At 46.1% G+C, this 19,012-nt stretch overlaps 1 protein-coding gene across 6 annotated transcripts in view; it reads right to left on the bottom strand.

The window, feature by feature from the left end:
* Positions 1-19,012, bottom strand: part of grip2b (glutamate receptor interacting protein 2b) — a 1,006,802-nt gene that overhangs the window by 90,467 nt on the left and 897,323 nt on the right. For all 6 annotated transcript variants that reach the window (XM_038810787.1, XM_038810785.1, XM_038810786.1 and 3 more), the window contains 3 exons: positions 13,052-13,238; positions 8,259-8,404; positions 4,813-4,893 (listed from right to left, as the gene is read on the bottom strand). In XM_038810787.1, the coding sequence (XP_038666715.1) occupies positions 4,813-4,893; positions 8,259-8,404; positions 13,052-13,238 (414 nt within the window). The remainder of the gene's footprint in view (positions 1-4,812; positions 4,894-8,258; positions 8,405-13,051; positions 13,239-19,012) is intronic.

The raw sequence follows: 19,012 nt of genomic DNA, 5'->3' as shown, positions 1-19,012 counted from the left end.
CCATCTTGACTACCTTCTCCACCTATGTTGCCCCTTTCAGTGACCTGTAAACCTATACACCTAGATCTCTCTGACTATCAATACTCTTGAGGGTTCTACCATTCACTGCATATTCCCTACCTGCATTAGACCTACCACAATGAATGACCTCACATTTGTCCGGATTAAACTCCATCTGCCATCTCTCTGCCCAAGTCTCCAAACGATCTAAATCCTGCTGTATCCTCTGACAGTCCTCATCGCTATCCGCAATTCCACCAACCTTTGTGTTATCTGCAAACTTCAGACCAGTTACATTTTCCTCCAAATCATTTATATATACTACATACAGCAAAGATCCCAGCACTGATCCCTGTGGAACACCACTCATCACAGCCCTCCAATCAGAAAAGCACCCTTCCATTGCTACTCTCTGACTTCAATGACCTAGCCAGTTCTGTATCTTCTTGCCAGCTCACCCCTGATCCCGTGTGACTTCACCTTTTGTACCAGTCTGCCATGAGGGACCTTGTCAAAGGCCTTTCTGAAGTCCATATAGACAACATCCACTGCTCTACCTGCATCAATCATCTTTGTGACCTCCTCGAAAAACTCTTATCAAGTTAGTGAGACACGACCCCCCCTTCACAAAAGCGTGCTGTCTCTCACTAATACGTCCATCTGCTTCCAAATGGCAAAAGATCCTGTCTCGAAGAATTCTCTCCAGTAATTTCCCTACCACTGATGTGAGGCTCATCGGCCTGTAGTTCCCTGGATTATACTTGCTACTCTTCTTAAACAAAGGAACAACATTGGCTATTCTCCAGTCCTCCGTGGACATCACCTGAAGACAGTGTCAAGGCCTCAGCAATTTCCTCTCTAGCCTCCTTCAGTATTCTGGGGTAGATCCCATCAGGCCCTGGGGACTTATCCACCATAATATTTTTCAAGACGCCCAACACCTCGACTTTCTGGATCTCAATGTGACCCAGGTTATCTACACACCCTTCTACAGACTCAACATCCACTAATTCCTTCTCTTTGGTAAATACTGATGCAAAGTATTCATTTAGTACCTCGCCCATTTCCTCTGGCACCACACATTGATTCCCTCGCCTGTCCTTCAGTGGGCCAACCCTTTCCAAGGCTACCCTCTTGCTTTTTGTGTACGTGTAAAAAGCCTTGGGATTTTCCTGAACTGTATTTGCCAATGACTTTTCGTGACCCCTTTTTGCCCTCCTGACTCCTTGCTTAAGTTCCTTCCTACTTTCCTTATATTCCACACAGGCTTTGTCTGTTCCCAGCCTTCTAGCCCTGGCAAATGCCTCCTTTCTCTTTTTGACGAGGCTTACAATATCTCTCGTTATCCAAGGTTCCCGTAATTTGCTGTATTTATCCTTTTCCGCACAGGAACATGCCAGTCCTGAATTCCTTTCAACTGACATTTGAAAGCCTCCCACATGTCAGATGTTGATTTACCCTCAAGCATCGCCCCCAATCTAGGTTCTTCAGTTCCTGCCTAATATTGTTATAATTAGCTTTCCCCCAATTTAGCACGGTCACCCTAGGACCACTCTTATCCTTGTCCACCAGCACTTTAAAACTGACTGAATTGTGGTCACTATTCCCAAAATGCTCCCCTACTGAAACTTCTACCACCTGGCCGGGCTCATTCCCCAATACCAGGTCCAGTACAGCCCCTTCCTTAGTTGGACTATCTGCATATTGTTTTAAGAAGCCCTCCTGGATGCTCCTTACAAACTCTGCCCCATCTCAGGCTCTAGCACTAAGTGAGTCCCAGTCAATATTGGGGAAGTTGAAGTCTCCCATCACAACAGCCCTGTTGCTTTTACTCCTTTCCAAAATCTGTCTACCTATCTGCTCCTTTATCTCCCACTGGCTGTTGGGTGGCCTGTAGTAAACCCCCCACATTGTGACTGCACCCGTCTTATTCCTGATCTCTACCCATATAGCCTCGCTGCCCTCGGAGGTGTCCTCCTGCAGTACAGCTGTGATATTCTCCCTAACCAGTAGCGCAACTCGTACACCCCTTTTACACCCCCCTCTATCCCGCCTGAAACATCTAAATCCTGGAACGTTTAGCTGCCAATCCTGTCCTTCCCTCAACCAGGTCTCTGTAATGGCAACAACATCATAGTTCCAAATACTAATCCAAGCTCTAAATTCATCTGCCTTACCTGTTATACTTCTTGCATTAAAACATCTGCACTTCAGGCCACCAGTCCTGCTGTTTTCAGCAACATCTTCCTGTCTGCTCTTCCTCAGAGTCTGGCCCTATTCCCTAGTTCTCCCTCAATCTTTTCACCTTCTGACCTATTGCTCCGGTACCCACCCCCCTGCCATACTAGTTTAACCCTCCCGTGTGACACCAGCAAACACGCGGCCAGGATATTTATGCCTCTCCAGTTTAGATTCAACCCGTCCTTCTTATACAGATCATACCTGCCCCGGAAGAGCTCCCAGTGGTCCAGATAACAGAAGCCCTCCCTCCTACACCAACTGTTTAGCCACGTGTTTAGCTGCTCTATCTTCCTATTTCTAGCCTCACTGGCAAGTGGCACAGGGAGTAATCCCGAGATTGCAACCCTTGAGGTCCTGTCTTTTAACTTTCTGCCTAGCTCCCTGAACTCCTGCTGCAGGACCTCATGCCCCTTCCAGCCTATGTCATTAGTACCAATATGTACAACGACCTCTGCCTGTTTGCCCTCCCCCTTCAGGATGCCTGCTACCCGTTTGGAGGCGTCGTGGACCCTGGCACCAGGGAGGCGACCTACCATCCAGGTCTCTTTCACGTCCACAGAAGCACCTATCTGTACCCATGACTATAGAGTCCCCTGTGACTATTGCTCTTCTGCGCTTTGACCCTCCCTGCAGAACATCAGAGCCAGCCGTGGTGACACTGCTCTGGCTGCTGCTGTTTTGCCCTGATAGGCTATTCCCCCCAACAGTATCCAAAGCGGTATGTATACCTGTTCGAGAGGGGGACAACCACAGGGGATTCCTGCACTGACTGCCTGCCCCTTCTGGTGGTCATCCATCTCTTTGCTTGCACCTTGGGTGTGACCACATCTCTATAACTCCTATCTATGATGCTTTCCGCCACCTGCATGCTCCTAAGTGCATCCAATTGCTGCTCCAACCGAACCACGCGGTCTGTGAGGAGCTGCCAATGGTTACACTTGCTGCAGATGTAATGGACAGGAACGCTGGAAGCGTCACAGATCTGCCACATCTCACAGTTGGAGCACTGCACCCCGCTGAGTGACATTTATGCACTAGTTAATTAATTTAAAATAAACACTTGAATTATTGTTAGATTCAGTTACAATTAACTATATGGCCCTGACGCTAGATTATTTTTACTGTAAAATTAAATGCTAAATACCAATCTCTGCCCTCAGGTTTAGTTACTCCACTATTTAGTAAATCAATTAGATTTTTTTGCAATATTATTATTTTTTCAAATTTAACAGATTCCCAACCAGCCAATCAGGTCACAGCTTTACTCTGATGTCACTTAGTCCCCCCCCCACACCAACACACAATTCTGGTTCTTTCCCTGCAGATTAATAGTTACAGGCCAGAAGAAAGAGAACAAAACGGTAGGGAAAAAGCACCATCTCCCACTCTGCACCGAATTAGCTCACTGCACCAAATTACCAAATTCCAATACCCACTCTGGATGTGTCTCACTCACTCAGGATGTGTCTCCTTCACCTGCGCAAAGCTTACTGAGTGCACTTTCTGTCTGTCTTTTGTACAGTACTCAGCTAACCAGGGTGACTCATACTACTTAAGCTCATTGCCAGGACCTCACTGAATCAGAGGCCAAGCAGTAACCGTAGCTCCCTCGGCAATTTTATATTGTGATCAGGAGCGGAGCAAACTGATGCAGGAACCCTTAGTCAGCAAATTGGAACCAGTCTCCAAGGTACCCTTTATCCAAGGTACAGGGGTTGACTGTCTCAGGCAAGGACTCCATTCAGAACATCCCATAACCCTGAATCAACTCTGAAAGCGGCGCAAGGCTGACATCCATACAACATCTTGCACCTCCACAAGGTGTTCCAAAATATTTCACAGCCAATTAATTACATCCTGGAGTGTAGTTACTGCTGTCGTGTAGGAAATACTGCAACCAATTCATGCACAGCAAGCTCCCACAGTCAGTAATAAGATAAATGACCAAATAATCTGTTTTTGGTTGAGGGATAAATGTTCGATCTCCCAGCTGAGATAGGCTTTGGGTTTAAATTCTCATTTGAAAGATGGCACCTTGACACATGTGGCATTCCCTGAGGCAATGTAGGGGATTCCCTGAGCCTTGGGTAATGCAATAAAGTCACAGATTGATTCACTAATCTACAGGAGCAGGGTTCGCTCGGTTCTAATATGTTTCTGTCTCTCATGGGATGTGGGTGTCACTTGCAAGGCCAGCATTTGTTGCCTATCCCTAACTGCCCTTTGAACTGAGGGAAATTGCTTGGCCGTTTAAGAGTCAACCTCACATGTAGACCAGAGCAGGTAAGCATGGCAGCTTTCCGCCTCTGAAGGACATTACTGAATGAACCAGGTACATTTTTAGGACAATCGATGATAGTTGTCATGGCCACTATTACTGAGATTAGCTTTTCAATTCCAGATTTATTAATTGAAGTTAAAATTTCACAGCTGCCGTGCGGGGATTTGAACCCAGAGCATCAGCCTGGGCCTCTGAATTACCAGTCCAGTGACAATACCACTACACCACCATCTCCCCACTCTGCACACCTAAAATGAGGAAGGACAGAACCTGAAGGAGAATCTACTCACAGCTGATGGTGATGCCAAGCTCGACCCCTCTCTTCTTGGGCAATTTCACGTGAAAGGTCCCACTACTGGGAATAACAGATTCTGTGGAAGAGAAACAAATTTACGTAAGATGCCCGGATCATTAATCTCTTGAAAACACAAGTGTCAAGGTGCATGCCCTCTGTTCTTGACTTATTTTAGAGAATTTACAGTGCAGAAGTAGGCCATTCAGCATTATTGAGACATGCTTTCAATTCCACACTGATTCCTTCTCTAAAATACTGTCGCAGAAAAATTGTCATATCACGTGTTAAATGTTCAAATACTGAGATCACCGACAGCAAATTCTGGGATTTTATGGTGTAATTGTTTGTGCATCCAGCAGATGGAGCCCAGAATCCCAGAAGTAATCATAGAATCTTGTAGTGGAGGAGCGGGCCATTCGGCCCATCAGATCTGTGTTGGTCGTTTAAAAAAGCAATCCATTCATTCCCCTGCCCTCCACCATTTTCCTGCCGCCCTTCAAATATATTATTTTCAAAATGTAATTCCTCGTCAGTTAGAACATAGAACATAGAACAGTACAGCACAGAACAGGCCCTTCGGCCCTCGATGTTGTGCCGAGCAATGATCACCCTACTCAAACCCACGTATCCACCCTATACCTGTAACCCAACAACTCCCCCCCTTAACCTTACTATTAGGACACTACGGACAATTTAGCATGGCCAATCCACCTAACCCGCACATCTTTGGACTGTGGGAGGAAACCGGAGCACCCGGAGGAAACCCACGCACACACGGGGAGGACATGCAGACTCCACACAGACAGTGACCCAGCCGGGAATCGAACTTGGGACCCTGGAGCTGTGAAGCAGCAGTTATTACTCATAAAAACATAGAAAAGAGGAGCAGGGGGAGGCCACTCGGCCCTTCGAACCTGCTCTGCCATTCATTATGATCATGGCTGATCATCCAACTCAATAGCCTAATCCTGCTTCCCCCACAATTCAATCTGCTTCCACCTCCAGTGCATTCAGAACTTGCTGTGGAAACAATTTCTTCTCTTCCTATCTCCCTCTTTGGTTCTTTTTTCATTAAAATCTCTTCCCTCTGGTAGCCAACCCTCCTGTCAGTGAATTCTCTGAAGATTATTTTTTTTTTTTGCCTATTTGCTCTATTCCGGCAGAGTAGTGAACCAGCTCTTACTGCTGATGCTCGCACATGAAGAATGGCCAATTAGGTTCAGTGCCAGAGTGGGTTGCCAGCTACCCGTAGGGCAGCCCGCTCAAGAGTTGGCTCCAACTCTCCAGGGTTGCCCTGGAGTCTCCAAGCATTAAAGGGCATTGCTTCCACCAGACAAGTGGGAAAACTAGCAGGACCACTAAATTTAAAGAAAAAGTATTTTTATTTCAAACATGTTCTTTGAACAATTTTATTTATTTATCTTTACTCATTCACGGGAATGTGGACATTGCTGGCTTGCCGACCCTTTGTTGCCCTCGAGAAGGATCAGCTTGCATGATAGATATAAAAGAATTGGAGGTGGAGAAAGAAGGCTGTTTGTCCAGGGCGAGGTGATTGGAGGAAAGAGATCATGTGAGGAAATCTCCAGGGATATATCCAATCAGGCTTGATGACCTAATTCCAGAGAACATATGGATTGGGAGCAGGAGTAGACCATTCAGCCACTCGAGCCTGTTCCGCCATTCAATCAGAACATGGCTAATCTGACTGTAACCTCATCGGCACGTTCCCGGCCACTCCGACACACTTTGAGAGGAGGAGTAAATGGGAAGCGCAGAGGGGTGGAGAACACAAATGGCTCCTTTGGTGATGAACTGGTTGTCAGATGTGAACCATCTCAGCCAGCTGCAACTTCTGAGCTTCGAAGAGTAGTTGGCACAGCCAGTGAACTCACCTTGCCTTCTCAGCAGACAACTTACTTTGGAGGGAGAGGAACACAGGGCGGGATACTCTGAAAATGGGGCTATGTCCCCACGCCAGCGGGAAAACCGGCGCCAACGACTCCAGCGTCAACGGCCCCCGAGGTGAGGAATTGTCACCTTTTTCGGGGTCTAGGTTAGTGCTGGAGTTGTCCCCACTGCTCCAGCCGGAGCCGAAGGGACGGAGCGAGTTCGCACATGTGCGGAACGGCCGGCGAGAGTTCACATGCGCGGAACGGCCAGCGTATTTCCGCGCATGCGTGGGGGTTCTCTTCTCCACGTTGGCCCCCGGGCGATATGGCGGAGCTCTACAGGGGCCCAGCACGGAGGAAAGAAGTCCCCCCACGGAACAAGCCCACCCGCAGATCGGTAGGCACCGATCACGGGCCAGGCCACCATAGGGGCACCCCCGGGGTCGGATCCCCCGTGCCCCCCCAAAGACCCCCCTCACACACTCACCTGGAAGGTCCCGCAGTGCGTGAGGTAAGTAATTCACGCCGGCGGGACTGGGCAAAACTGGACGGTCGCTCGGCCCATTGGGGCCCGGAGAATCGCCGGTGGGCCCGCTGTCAACAGCCCCCGACCGACATGGCGGGAATCCCGCCGCCGCCCGGAAAATGGCGCCAGAGAATAGGGCAGCCGGCATCGGGGCGGGATTTACGCCTTCCTCCGGGGACTCTGCGACCCGGCAGGGGTTCGGAAAATCCCGGCCACAGTATCTGAGAGCGAGGGGACTTGCCCGCTAGACAAACAAACAAACAGTGCTACTCAACAAGGCTTGCACTCGAGCTCTCAACATAAATTGGGAGACTGTGGGAACATCTACGCACAGGTCAACAAAGGAAAATGGAACTTTTACACATTTATATGGTGGGCCTCCATTCTTAACCTCTCTCAAGAGTGTTCAAGTTGATATTTTCCCTTCATGGACTAGAACCCGATGTGGGATATGCCGAACTCCAAGCCTGAATAGCTGTCACATTCTCCCGTCACAGGAAACTCTGGAATCTCAGGAGCAGAAACGGTTTAACCTACATTCCCATTAGTTGTGGATAACTCAGGTTGCTGATATCAAATGATCTTCCTGTTATGAGTCAGGAGTTATCTTACCAATTAACCTACAGGCTAAAGGACAGCCCCATTCCAAACCCCCCATAAACCTAAAACAGGGTACACAAGGCAACATAGATAGGCCTGGCATATCTGGGATTAGTGGGTTTGATTGACAGGATTCATAAGGCTGGATATGACCCATAATCCACAACATGGACACCTTGCACCTAAAGACTTCAAGCCTCGCATTCTTGCTAGATTTGGTTTCAACCCAAACCTCTTCTGCACTGTTTCCATATCGCCAGTAACAGTTTGTGGCCTTCTTTGTAACTCCTCTACATTTAGTGACAGCTGCCAGTCACAGTGCACCAACCATGTTAACTATCGGCCTGAGGGCAATTCTTGTCTATTTTATCTGCTCTGGTTCTCACAGGCGGGTTTCAAACCCTTCTCCCCTTTGTAACCTACCTGCCACGTCGAATTCTATCTCCAGGGTAACTTTGCTTGAGAGGGCCGCATCTCGCAACAGCTGGTTAGCTTCCTCGAGGGTCCCGTCCTCAGTTGGCATGCCATTGATGGAGAGTACCCGATCACCCACCTGCACAAGTCCGCATCTGGACCCAGTAGACAACAGTTGAAGGTGTCGTGGAGGAAAAAAAATGACAAAGAAAGAAAGTATGTTACCTGTGGCTAAGGAAAACAGGCCTGTAGCTTTCTTCTTAGAAGCTACATATAGAGGAATCAAACCCTTAGCTTGATCAGCAAAGAAAGCATTTATATAGTGCCGTTCATGACTTCAGGATGATGAAAATCATTTTACAGCCACTGAAGCACCTTCCAGATAACGTCACAGTTGTAAGGTAGGAAACTTAGCAGACAGTGTTAGCACAGCAAGATCCCACAAACTTGTAATGAAACATGGCCAGATAAACTATTTTATTGCTGTTCGTTTGAAGGATAATCATTGGCTTGGACAACAGGGAGAACTCCCCTTATCTTCTACAGATGGTGCCATTGGGTTTTTTATGCCCATCGCTAAGTTGCCCTGGCTGAGTGGTTTGCCAGTCCACTTCAGAGGGCATTTTAGTGTCAACAGCGTCAGTGTGGCTGGATTTAGGCCAGGTTAGGTAAGGATGGTCAGTTTCCTTCCTTAAACGGCGAGGAGTGGATTGCAGAGGATCTAGTGCACAACAGGTGGAAGAGTAGCCAACAACTGCCATTGGTGAGGAGTCACTGAGAAGTACTCTGGGAAAACCTGGCTCAGTCACCATAACCGATGAGGGGATTGCAGAGGTCTAGTTCTCAATAGGAGGAAGAGCAGTCAACAAACGCTGGTTCAGAAAGTGATGTGGGATCAACAAAAGCAACTGATTGGTGACTAAGTCCCAGTGAGTATTTTCAATCTAGTAAAGTAATTAATCACTTACTACTGAGGTAGGAACTAAAATGAAAAATGAAATGAAAATAGCTTATTGTCACGAGTAGGCTTCAATGAAGTTACTGTGAAAAGCCCCTAGTCGCCACATTCCGGCGCCTGTTCGGGGAAGCTGTTACGGGAATCGAACCGTGCTGCTGGCCTGCCTTGGTCTGCTTTCAAAGCCAGCGATTTAGCCTAGTGTGCTAAAATCTAAAACAGTGATATACAATTATAATAGCTGTGTTTGGGAAGAAACAAGGTTTCTAGCAAACGTAAATAAGGTTCCTATCTCATGTAAGATTTTTTAAGGGGAGTAACTAGCTGAATCAAGTGGGATGTCATGACAGGTGACCTCAGACCCATGATACACGCCTCCTGCATAATGTGGGAAATGAAGGATGCTTCCTTGATGACCATGTGTGCAGAAGGTGTGTCCAAATGCAGTTTCTAGTTAACTAAATTTTGGAGCTGGAGCTGGGGGTAGACTCACTGAGCAGCATCGCGATGCTGAGAGAATTGTGGAAAGGGCGTTTAGTGAGGTGGTCTCGCTAGTTATGTTGGGGAGTATTTAAACTAGTGTGGCAGGGGGTGCGATCCCAGGGGTAGGGTCAGATAGGTCCGATTCAGATCAGGAAAATAGAAGTAGAACATTAGCTAGTGTGGTAGAAGATGTAGTGATAGACTTGGATTTACAGGAGAAGCAAAGTTTAAAAAGATTCCAGCAAGGGAAATTGATGGGGTTAAACTGTTTATACTTCAGTGTGAGGAATATTACAATGTAGATGAGTTAAGGGCACAGGTAGAGTAGTATTAATGGTTAAAGAATCTATTCCAGTTGTGAGAAGGGATGACGTACAAAATGGGTCAACAAACGAGGCTTTATGGATTGAGCTTAGAAATGAAAAAGGCGCAGTGACGCTACTGAGAGTATACTACAGACCCCCAGGGAGATAGAAGATCAAATAAGTAGGCATATTTGTGACTGTAAGAACAAGAGGGCAATAATAGTGGGAGACGTTAACTATCCTAATATCAACTGGGCTTCAAACAATATAAGGGGCACTGAGGGAAATAATTCATGCAGTCTGTCCAGGAAACCTTTTCACCCATTCAGTGACAAACCTAATGAGAGGAGATGCAATTCTCGACCTAGTCTTGGGAATGAAGAACGACAAGTGGGTGAAGTGATCGTTGGCGACCATATCGGGGACAGTCATCACAATTCAGTTAGATTCAGTATCGTGGAAAAGGACAGAGATAAAGCAGGAGTAAAAGTTTTCAACTGGGGGAGGCACATTTTGCAGGAGTAAGAAGGGACTGGCTGAGGTGGCCTGGACAGCATTGCTAGAGGATAAAAGGAGAGATCCTAAATATACAAAGTAGACATATCCCCTCCAAAAATAAGAGTGGCGCTGCCAAATCTAGATCCCCCTACAGAATGGGTCAACAAACGAGGCTTTATGGATTGAGCTTAGAAATGAAAAAGGCGCAGTGACGCTACTGAGAGTATACTACAGACCCCCAGGGAGATATCTACAGAAATACAGGGGGAGATCAAACAGAAAAAGAAAGCGTACAATAGGCACAAAGAATGAAACACTGGATAGCCTAGACAAATATAGAAAGTGCAGGGAGAAAGTCAAAAAGGAAATAAGGAAATCTAAGAAAGGGCATGAAAAAAGATTAGCAAGTAACATTTAAAAAACCCAAAAATGTTTTGCCAATATATTAATGGTAAAAAGTTAATTAAGGAAAAACTGGGACATATCAGAGATGAAGGAGGGCACTTGTGTGTAGATACAGAGGCTGTTGGAAGGGTTTTGAATGAATATTTTGTCTTCGAGTTTACAAAGGAAATTGATGATGCAGATATAGTAGTCCAGGAGGAACACGGAGATCTTGGATGGGATAATCATAAATAGAGAAGAGATACTCGAAGTGTTGGAATCCTTGAAAATTGATAAGTCGCCAGGGCCAGATGCATTGTTTCCGAGGCTACTGAAGAAGGTGCAGAGGGGACATGAGGAGGAACATTTTTACACAGAGGATAGTGGGAGTGTGGAATTCTCTGCCCAAGTTGGTGATGGAGACAGAGACACTAAACTCTTTTAAAAAGTACCTGGATCTGCACCTTAAATGCTGCTAGCTACAGGAAAGAGGGATTAGAAAGGGCACCTGGGTGTTCTTGGGCTGGCATGGACAAGATGGGCCGAATGGCCTCCTTCTGTGCTGTAATTTTTCGATGTTACACGAACCAGTTGGGAATGGTGACAAACTGGCAATTTCATGGTTACTTTTACTGATGGCAACTCTTTGTTTTAACAAAGATTTGTTTTAACTGAAATCAAATTCTTAAACTAAAATAGTGGGATTTGAACTCACGCTCTCTGGATTAATAGTCCAGGTCTCTGGATTACTAAAGAAAGAAGAAAAACTTGCATTTATACAGCTCCTTTCACAATCTCAAGATGTCCCAAAAGGGCTCTATAGCCAACTAAGTACTACTTCTTTGAATTGTCGTCATTTTTGTGTTGGAGGAAACATGACAGTGAAACTGTGCACAGCAAGATCCTTGCAGAAAGCAATGTGATAATTGCCAGATCTGCTGTTTTAAGGTGATGTTGAAGGATAGATATTGGGCAGCTTTTCTTCAAAATAGTGCTGTGTGATGTTCCCTCTAATTTCTCTTTGTTGTGGGCTTCTTGGATTTGTTTGGCATTGCATGGTCCCTTTAAGATTGCTGCATATAGCCAAGCAGGCGCACACCTTAAAGGGAACATGGTCTTTTCTGTCACAATGTTCCATCGGTCTTAGCTTGCTGCATGGTCGTGCACCCTCGCAACTTTGAAGAAACACTGGTACCATGGTCTCCTTTACAGTCCTCTTCCAAGGGCAGACAGGACCTCGGTTTGATTAATGCTTAGGTTAAAGATGGCACCTTCAATAGTTACTATGCTCTGACCCCTGGAATGAGTCCAGTAAGGTATCCACCACACCAGCTTTCGCGTGCAGTCAGATTTCTGAATGCAGATGACAAGGCTTGATCCTCCAAGGTGATGTGGCATCAAGTCTGTCATCTCGTGCTTGGAGCCTCAATCTGCCACCACCATCTGAAATGGATGGATCGAGTATGTCACAAAGCTGCAAATCTATATAAAGCACTGACGCTCCATGGTCCCTTCAATGCCAGGTCGTATTTTGACTCAACCACCAAATGAATCACAATGGAAAACATATAGACATTTAATCATAATAATTAACACATCTAACTAATTACTGAGCAAAACGTAGTACCTTATTTACTCAACAGTATTTCATTTCAGTGGGGTTTCTCTGTCACTGAGCTGGGACCGAGGCTTAAACAGCAACCAGAGAAACACAAAATATTCTGACACCCCAGACGGGTTTGTTACTGTATGTTCTATTCCTCCTCAACCTTCCTATCTCTGTGTCCTCTTCCTCCAACCTAACAATCCCCTGTGATATCTGTGCTTCTCCAATTCTGGTCTCTTGAGCATTCCTGCTTTAATCGCTCCCCCACTGGCGGAAGTGCCACTCAGCATCCTGAGCCCGGAGCTCTGGATTTCCCTCCTTAAACCTCTCTACTTCTCTCCGCCTAAAAGACACTCCCAAAAACCGACCTCACTTGAGCCAGCTTTTGGTCACCTGCCCATATAACTCCTCATGTGCCTTGGTGTCAAATTTTGCTCGGTAATGTTCCTTCCGTGAAGCACCTTGGGGAATTTTAACTATGTCCAAGGTGCTTATATAAATGCAAGCTGTTTTTGTTGCTTCTTTCTGTTATTAGCTGTTGATAGGTAATGATGTCAGGGTGTCTTCTAACCTTTCAGCCGGACTGTCTGGATCAATAAAGCGGATGAGTGGCGGAGACGAGAGAGGTTCAGTGGCAAAGATTCCTCCCTGAAGCTGCAATCCAAATCCATTCAGTGGATCCCCTTTCAGAAAGATTTCCGTCGTCTCTGTGTGCACGATCTGTCCTCCTGGGCCTATTGTGCTCGAGGTCAGTGACACTGGAGAATAAAAAGAGCAGCATGAAATATCAGTCAGACTCTCGTTTGGTACCATAAGCACAACCGTTCTTCAGCATTGTCTCCGTTGATACCTTGTATAATGGACTGAGCAGTGATGTGCCCAAGAACCCCTCTCAAATTCTAAGCCCCTCACTCACTTATTCCCTAACACTCTTTTGTCTTTCCCTTATCTTCTCCCATCCTCACAAAATCAATATCCAAGGGCTGTGAATTGAGGCCAATGCACACCGCTGCAGAATACCGTTGGTGATGGGGGTCCTATTGAACGCTGGACTGCACTATTAGTATTGCTAATTAATGTGACGTGCTGAAGGAGCACTGCACTGTCGGAGGGGCTGTCCTATGGCCCTCTTAGGCCAGTGTTAAAGATTGCATGCCTACTGTTTCAAAGGAGACCAAGGGATTTCTCCCTGGTGCCCTGCACTCTGTGTATCCATCAAACCAACCAGCATCAATAAGCTGAGCCATGCTGGTACGGAATCTTGCTTTTTAATTTTTTTAAATTTGTTAAATGTGGGCGATGCTGGCTGGGTCAGCATTCATTGCCCATCCCTAATTGCCCTTGAACTAAGTGACATTTAAAAGTCAACCACATTGCTGCGGATGTGGAGTCACATGTAGGCAAGATCAGGTAAGGATGACTTCCTTCCCTAAAGGACATTCGTGAACCAGATGGGTTTTTACAACAATCGACAATGGTTTCAAGTTCGTTATTAGACTTTTAATTCCAGATGTGTGTTGAATTGAAATTTCAACATCTGGCGTGGTGGGATTGAACCCGGGTTCCCAGGTTACATTATCCTGGGTCTCTGGATTGCTAGTCCTGTGACAATACCATTGCACCATTGCCTTCCATTGATTGCCTTCCTTTGGTTCCCTGAGGTTGGTTGCCTCATTTTTAACCATGCTACAATGTTGGCTACACTTCCAAAGTGTCCATCTTCCTGCGACTGATCATGTCATGGTATCGGTCATTTATGGGTTAAAAAGGCCTCTCAAATAGCAGTCATTAAAATTCGTTTCCCTCCCCCTCACAGAACAAAATCTTCAAAGGAACCTTTGGTAAGGTTGCTCTTTAAAGAAATAGAGAACGATGATTAGTTTTAATTTATTTTTTCTGTTGATTTAATTTTGTGCTAATGATATCACTGGTTGAGAACAGTCAAGTAACACTGACAGTCAAATTAAAACACACAGTTAAATTGACAACATCCCTGATGCCTTCCATACTTAATGAGCACCTACGGAGGTTAGTTTAACATTCACTCAGTGCTGGGCTCAGTGACTCCTTCCCAATCAGGATCCTAATTCTGGTAATAAGCCTTTCCAATCAAATGTGTTCTCCAGAAAAGCTGTTAAAATTAATCATAATTCATTATAAACTGTGGCAAAATGTGAATGCTTGCTGAGTTTTATATCTTACATTGAAGCAAATGGAGTCTTCCTGTTGATATTGGTTCGGGGGTTGTTAAAAATCCAAGAACTTTCCTCCAGGAATAGCTGGAAGTTCACTAAGTAACCTGACCAGCATTGCTAAAGCCACCAAAAATTGCAGCTTAACTCATCCTTCATCTTTTGAGGTGCATGGGATATTCCTGACATTTGGGTAATTTGTGCTTCTGCCCACATGCTAATAATTACGGAACATTCAAAAACAATTAACACGTCAAGCTCTTCGAGACATTTTGTCTTGATGCGCTACTAGATAAATGTTAAGCATTTCAATAATAAATTAGTAAATCATCCCAGTTAGAGTCATAGCTGCAAAAAGATCTTGGCCCATCTAGTTAACCTTCAATCATCCCCCCCAGGCTGGATCCTGTATTTCTGTTTATCGGGATCAAATGAAACAGCTGATCATGTAAATCCAGATCCCTTAGAATCTTATAAAAAATACTCATGTCACCGTGCAACCTGTTCTTCGCCAGACAAAACACGGCCAATTTATTTGATCACTCCTCATAAGTGGAGCTCATCAGCCGACGGGAGTGAAATTGTACACAGCTTTGGTTTGGTGAAGTGATCTTCTGAATAGTATAGTGCATTTCTGCTGAATCTAACCCTGAACTCCAATTGGCAATTGACTTGTTTCCTTGCTTACCACGGTAGCACAGTGGTTAGCACTGCTGCCTCCCAGCACCAAGGACCCAGGTTCAATTCCGGCCTTGGGTGACTGACTGCGTGGAGTTTGCACGTTCTCCCCGTGTCTCCAGGTGCTCCAGTTTCCTCCCACAATCCAAACTTGTGCAGGTTAGGTGGATTGGCCATGATAAAACTGCACCGTAGTGTGGGGTGGGGTCACGGTAATAGGGTGGGTGGGGCCACAGTAATAGGGTGGGGGAATGGGCCTAGGGTGCTCTTTCAAAGGTCGGTGAAGATTTGATGGGACGAATTGCCTCCTTGTGCACTGTAAGAATTCTATTCAGCTAAGGTTATTCATGCGGGCTCGGCTTCTCAACCTTGTCCCACGCCTGAGGTGTGCTGATCCTCAGGTTAAATCACTAGTCAGCTCTCCCCTTCAAAGTGGAAAACAACCTATGATCATCTGGGACTGTGGTGACTAATTTACTTAGCAGAAGAAACATTGCATTCCCTTTTTCCGAACTTGAGTTTTTGGGAGGATGTAATGAGTTAAAACGATGCCCTTGTTATGACCATAAATATACTGTTTGGCAAATCGTTGTTTGGCTTTCCTACAAACATCGTGGAATGGAGTACAACTGACTGGCTTTGTTTTTATGTGTCACTGCTGTGACTGAACTGGCAGGTTGTTCTGATGACTCGCTGTCGCCCCTACAAATCAGGAGGTGGAGGGTTCAAAATCTGGGCATCACTTAGATTTCAGTGCTGTTGCGAGTGATGTGCTTTGGGTGAGATCAGTGAACCAAGGTCTGTCTGTTTACTTGGGAGCAAAAGATCCCATAGAACGAGTTGAAAAAGAAATGGGGCGTTCTTGTAATATCTTAACAACATTTCCATCTCAATCAACACTGCTGTAACGGATTAACTGACTCATTTACCTCAGTGGCGATTTGTGGGCTCTTGCTGTGTTACATTTGCCAAGGAGACAAGAGTACAAACATCTCAAGGAGTAATTCATTGGCTATGTAGCTCTTTGGATATCCTGAAGACATCATGAGGTGTTATCGAAATGCAAGTTGGTTGGTTCACCTTGGGTGTGTGTAGATTATTGGGACACTAGGCCCAGGAATGAATAGGCAACTCGAGACAAGTGTTTTTTTGCTAATTAAAGAAATAAACACTTGCAATACTTTAGTGCCTTGTGTGTCCCCAGGATATCCAAAAGCTAATGAAGGCCCTTTCAAGCATAGTCACTGTTGTAGGGAATGAAGAAGCTAATTTGCACACACCAGGACTCCACATACAGCAGTGAGATAATGGAAAGGCAATCTGTTTAAGTAGTGTTGGTCGAGGGTTAAATATGGACTAAGACACCAAGGAGAATTTTGTTTCTCTTCTCCAAAATAATGCCTTGGGATGGTTCATGTCCACCTGAAAAGGAAAATGGAGCCTCAGTTTGCCATCTCATCCAATAGATGGCACCTCCAACAGTGCAGCACTCCCTCAACACTGGTCTGCCACCTCAGATTAAGTAGAGCCATTTGCCGTGCATTACTAGCAATACCTATTTCCTGTCCTCCTAGTCACACGGAATTCAATAAGATTAAATCACCGGCTGACAAAATGTCCCCTCTTATCTGACATCGGCTGCAATAGAATTGAGTTTTTAGGATTTTTCATTTCAAAGTAATTGCTTAGCTTCATAGAACACAATGCCATAACTAAAGACTGTGGTCATGTAAGCTGAAACTGCGGGATAACAACATTCATTTCATGAATGGTAATAGCATCCACAGGATTACATCTTCCATTATTGAACTGCTGATGCTTTTCACAGCTCAGAAACCTCACCAATTAACCGGGGGGGGGGGGGGGGGGGGGGGGGGGGCATCACTGCGTCTAATATTGAATCTGTTAGTGGCTAAAACAAAACAAACTGTCCAACCGACATTCTCGAAATCCTTTGTCGTGAGCACCATTTTATACTAATGGGAAAAGGAAGTCTGCTCCTCCACCTCAGCACCTCTAGTAGCAGTTTCTGTGAGGCACCACCAAGACTATCCACTTTCTACCTTCTTGTTCCCACCTAACGTTACTTCATGAAGATGCAGGTTGGAGGAAGAATTCAGGAGCCCTCATTTGTTTCGGTTCGATATATCTCTTCCTTTATGAATGAAATCTCTGGGACTTCAGTTGGCGGCCATGGAGTAGGAGGTCGCACATTTGGCAGCTCCCGCTTGTGATGGAACTTTTGGACCTTTTCTCACGATTTTTTCGGAATTTTATTGGAATAATCGGTGGAGAGTGAGACAGTGGGGAAAAATTCCCCACCATTATTTGGAGCAGTAGACTAGAAGTGGCTTTACAAGGAGACACAGTCGAGCGAAGAAGACGCATGCAGAACCGGCAGCACAGGAAAGCATGGCGGGGGCACAGGATCCTGGTGCGGTGGCACAGTGGTCGATGGTACAGCTGGAGAAGTTCTTTGAGGAGAGCTTCACCAAGCTAAAGAAGGATACGCTGGACCCGATTAAGGCATGGACTTATCAGGTGGAACAAGGGCTAGAAGCCCACGGACGGGCAATCCAGAATGTAGAGGAAAAGATGTCCGAACACAAGGACTATCTAACCGTGTTGGAGGCTGAGGTGGGGCTGATGAAGAACCATCAGAAAAGGCTGCAGGAGAAGGTGGAGGATTTGGAGAACACTTCCAGGAGACAGAACCTGAGGATTGTAGGCCTCCCGGAGGGTAGCGAGGGATCGGATGCAAGGGCATATGTGGCAAATATGCCGGAAAACTTGATGGGAGAGGGGACGTTTACTCGACCCTTGGAGGTGGATAGAGCACATAGAGCACTTGCAAAGAAGCCGCGAGCGAACGAACAGCCGAGGGCGACAGTAATGCAGATGCACCGGTTCCTGGACAAGGAACATATTTTGCGGTGGGTCAAGCAGATACGGAGCTGCAAGTGGGAGAACTGTGAGTTGCGCCTCTACCAGGATCCGGGGGCAGAACTGGCCAAAGACGAGCCGGTTTTAATCGGGCAAAATCGGCCCTCTTCAAGAAGGGGGTGAAGTTTGGGATGTTATATCCAGCGCAGCTGTGGGTCACCTTTGAGGGCCAGGAACTTTACTTTGATTCGCCGGATGAAGCGATGAACTTTATCAAGGACAAAAGGCTGGTAGGGGTCTAAGGACACTGAACATTGGGGGAGGGCATTGTGGGGCCGATTTGGTTTAAAGTTATTTATGTGATGTTCTGGATATGCAGTGCTCTCTGCAACAAGGGATCATTCTTGTTTTTTGCCCCTTCCTTTTTCTTTGGTTTTCATTTTGTTAAGATGTTTGAGCAGTGGCTCAGATATGTAATTTAACTCTGTTCCGGTGGATTATGGGTGGAGGGATTTTTTTCTACTGTTTGTTTACAGGAGACTATGAGCGGGGGGGGGGGGGGGGGGGGGGGGGGGGGGGACAATAGGGAGATTGGATGTCTGGCGCCATGGGCTGGAGCTACCAGGCTAGCTCGGTGAGCTAGTTCACTGAAGCGCAGTGGGGGGTGAGCAGGTGATAAGCTTGTTATGGGGGGTTGGGATTGTGGTGCTGCTGATAGGATGGGGGGGGGCTGCTCTGCTGACAGGGGAGGAACTGTTGCTAGGGGACAAAAGGGAGGT

This window comes from Scyliorhinus canicula, chromosome 11 (assembly GCF_902713615.1).
Source record: "Scyliorhinus canicula chromosome 11, sScyCan1.1, whole genome shotgun sequence".
In the NCBI taxonomy this organism is placed as follows: domain Eukaryota; kingdom Metazoa; phylum Chordata; class Chondrichthyes; order Carcharhiniformes; family Scyliorhinidae; genus Scyliorhinus; species Scyliorhinus canicula.
This window is presented reverse-complemented; position numbering and strand designations above follow the sequence as displayed.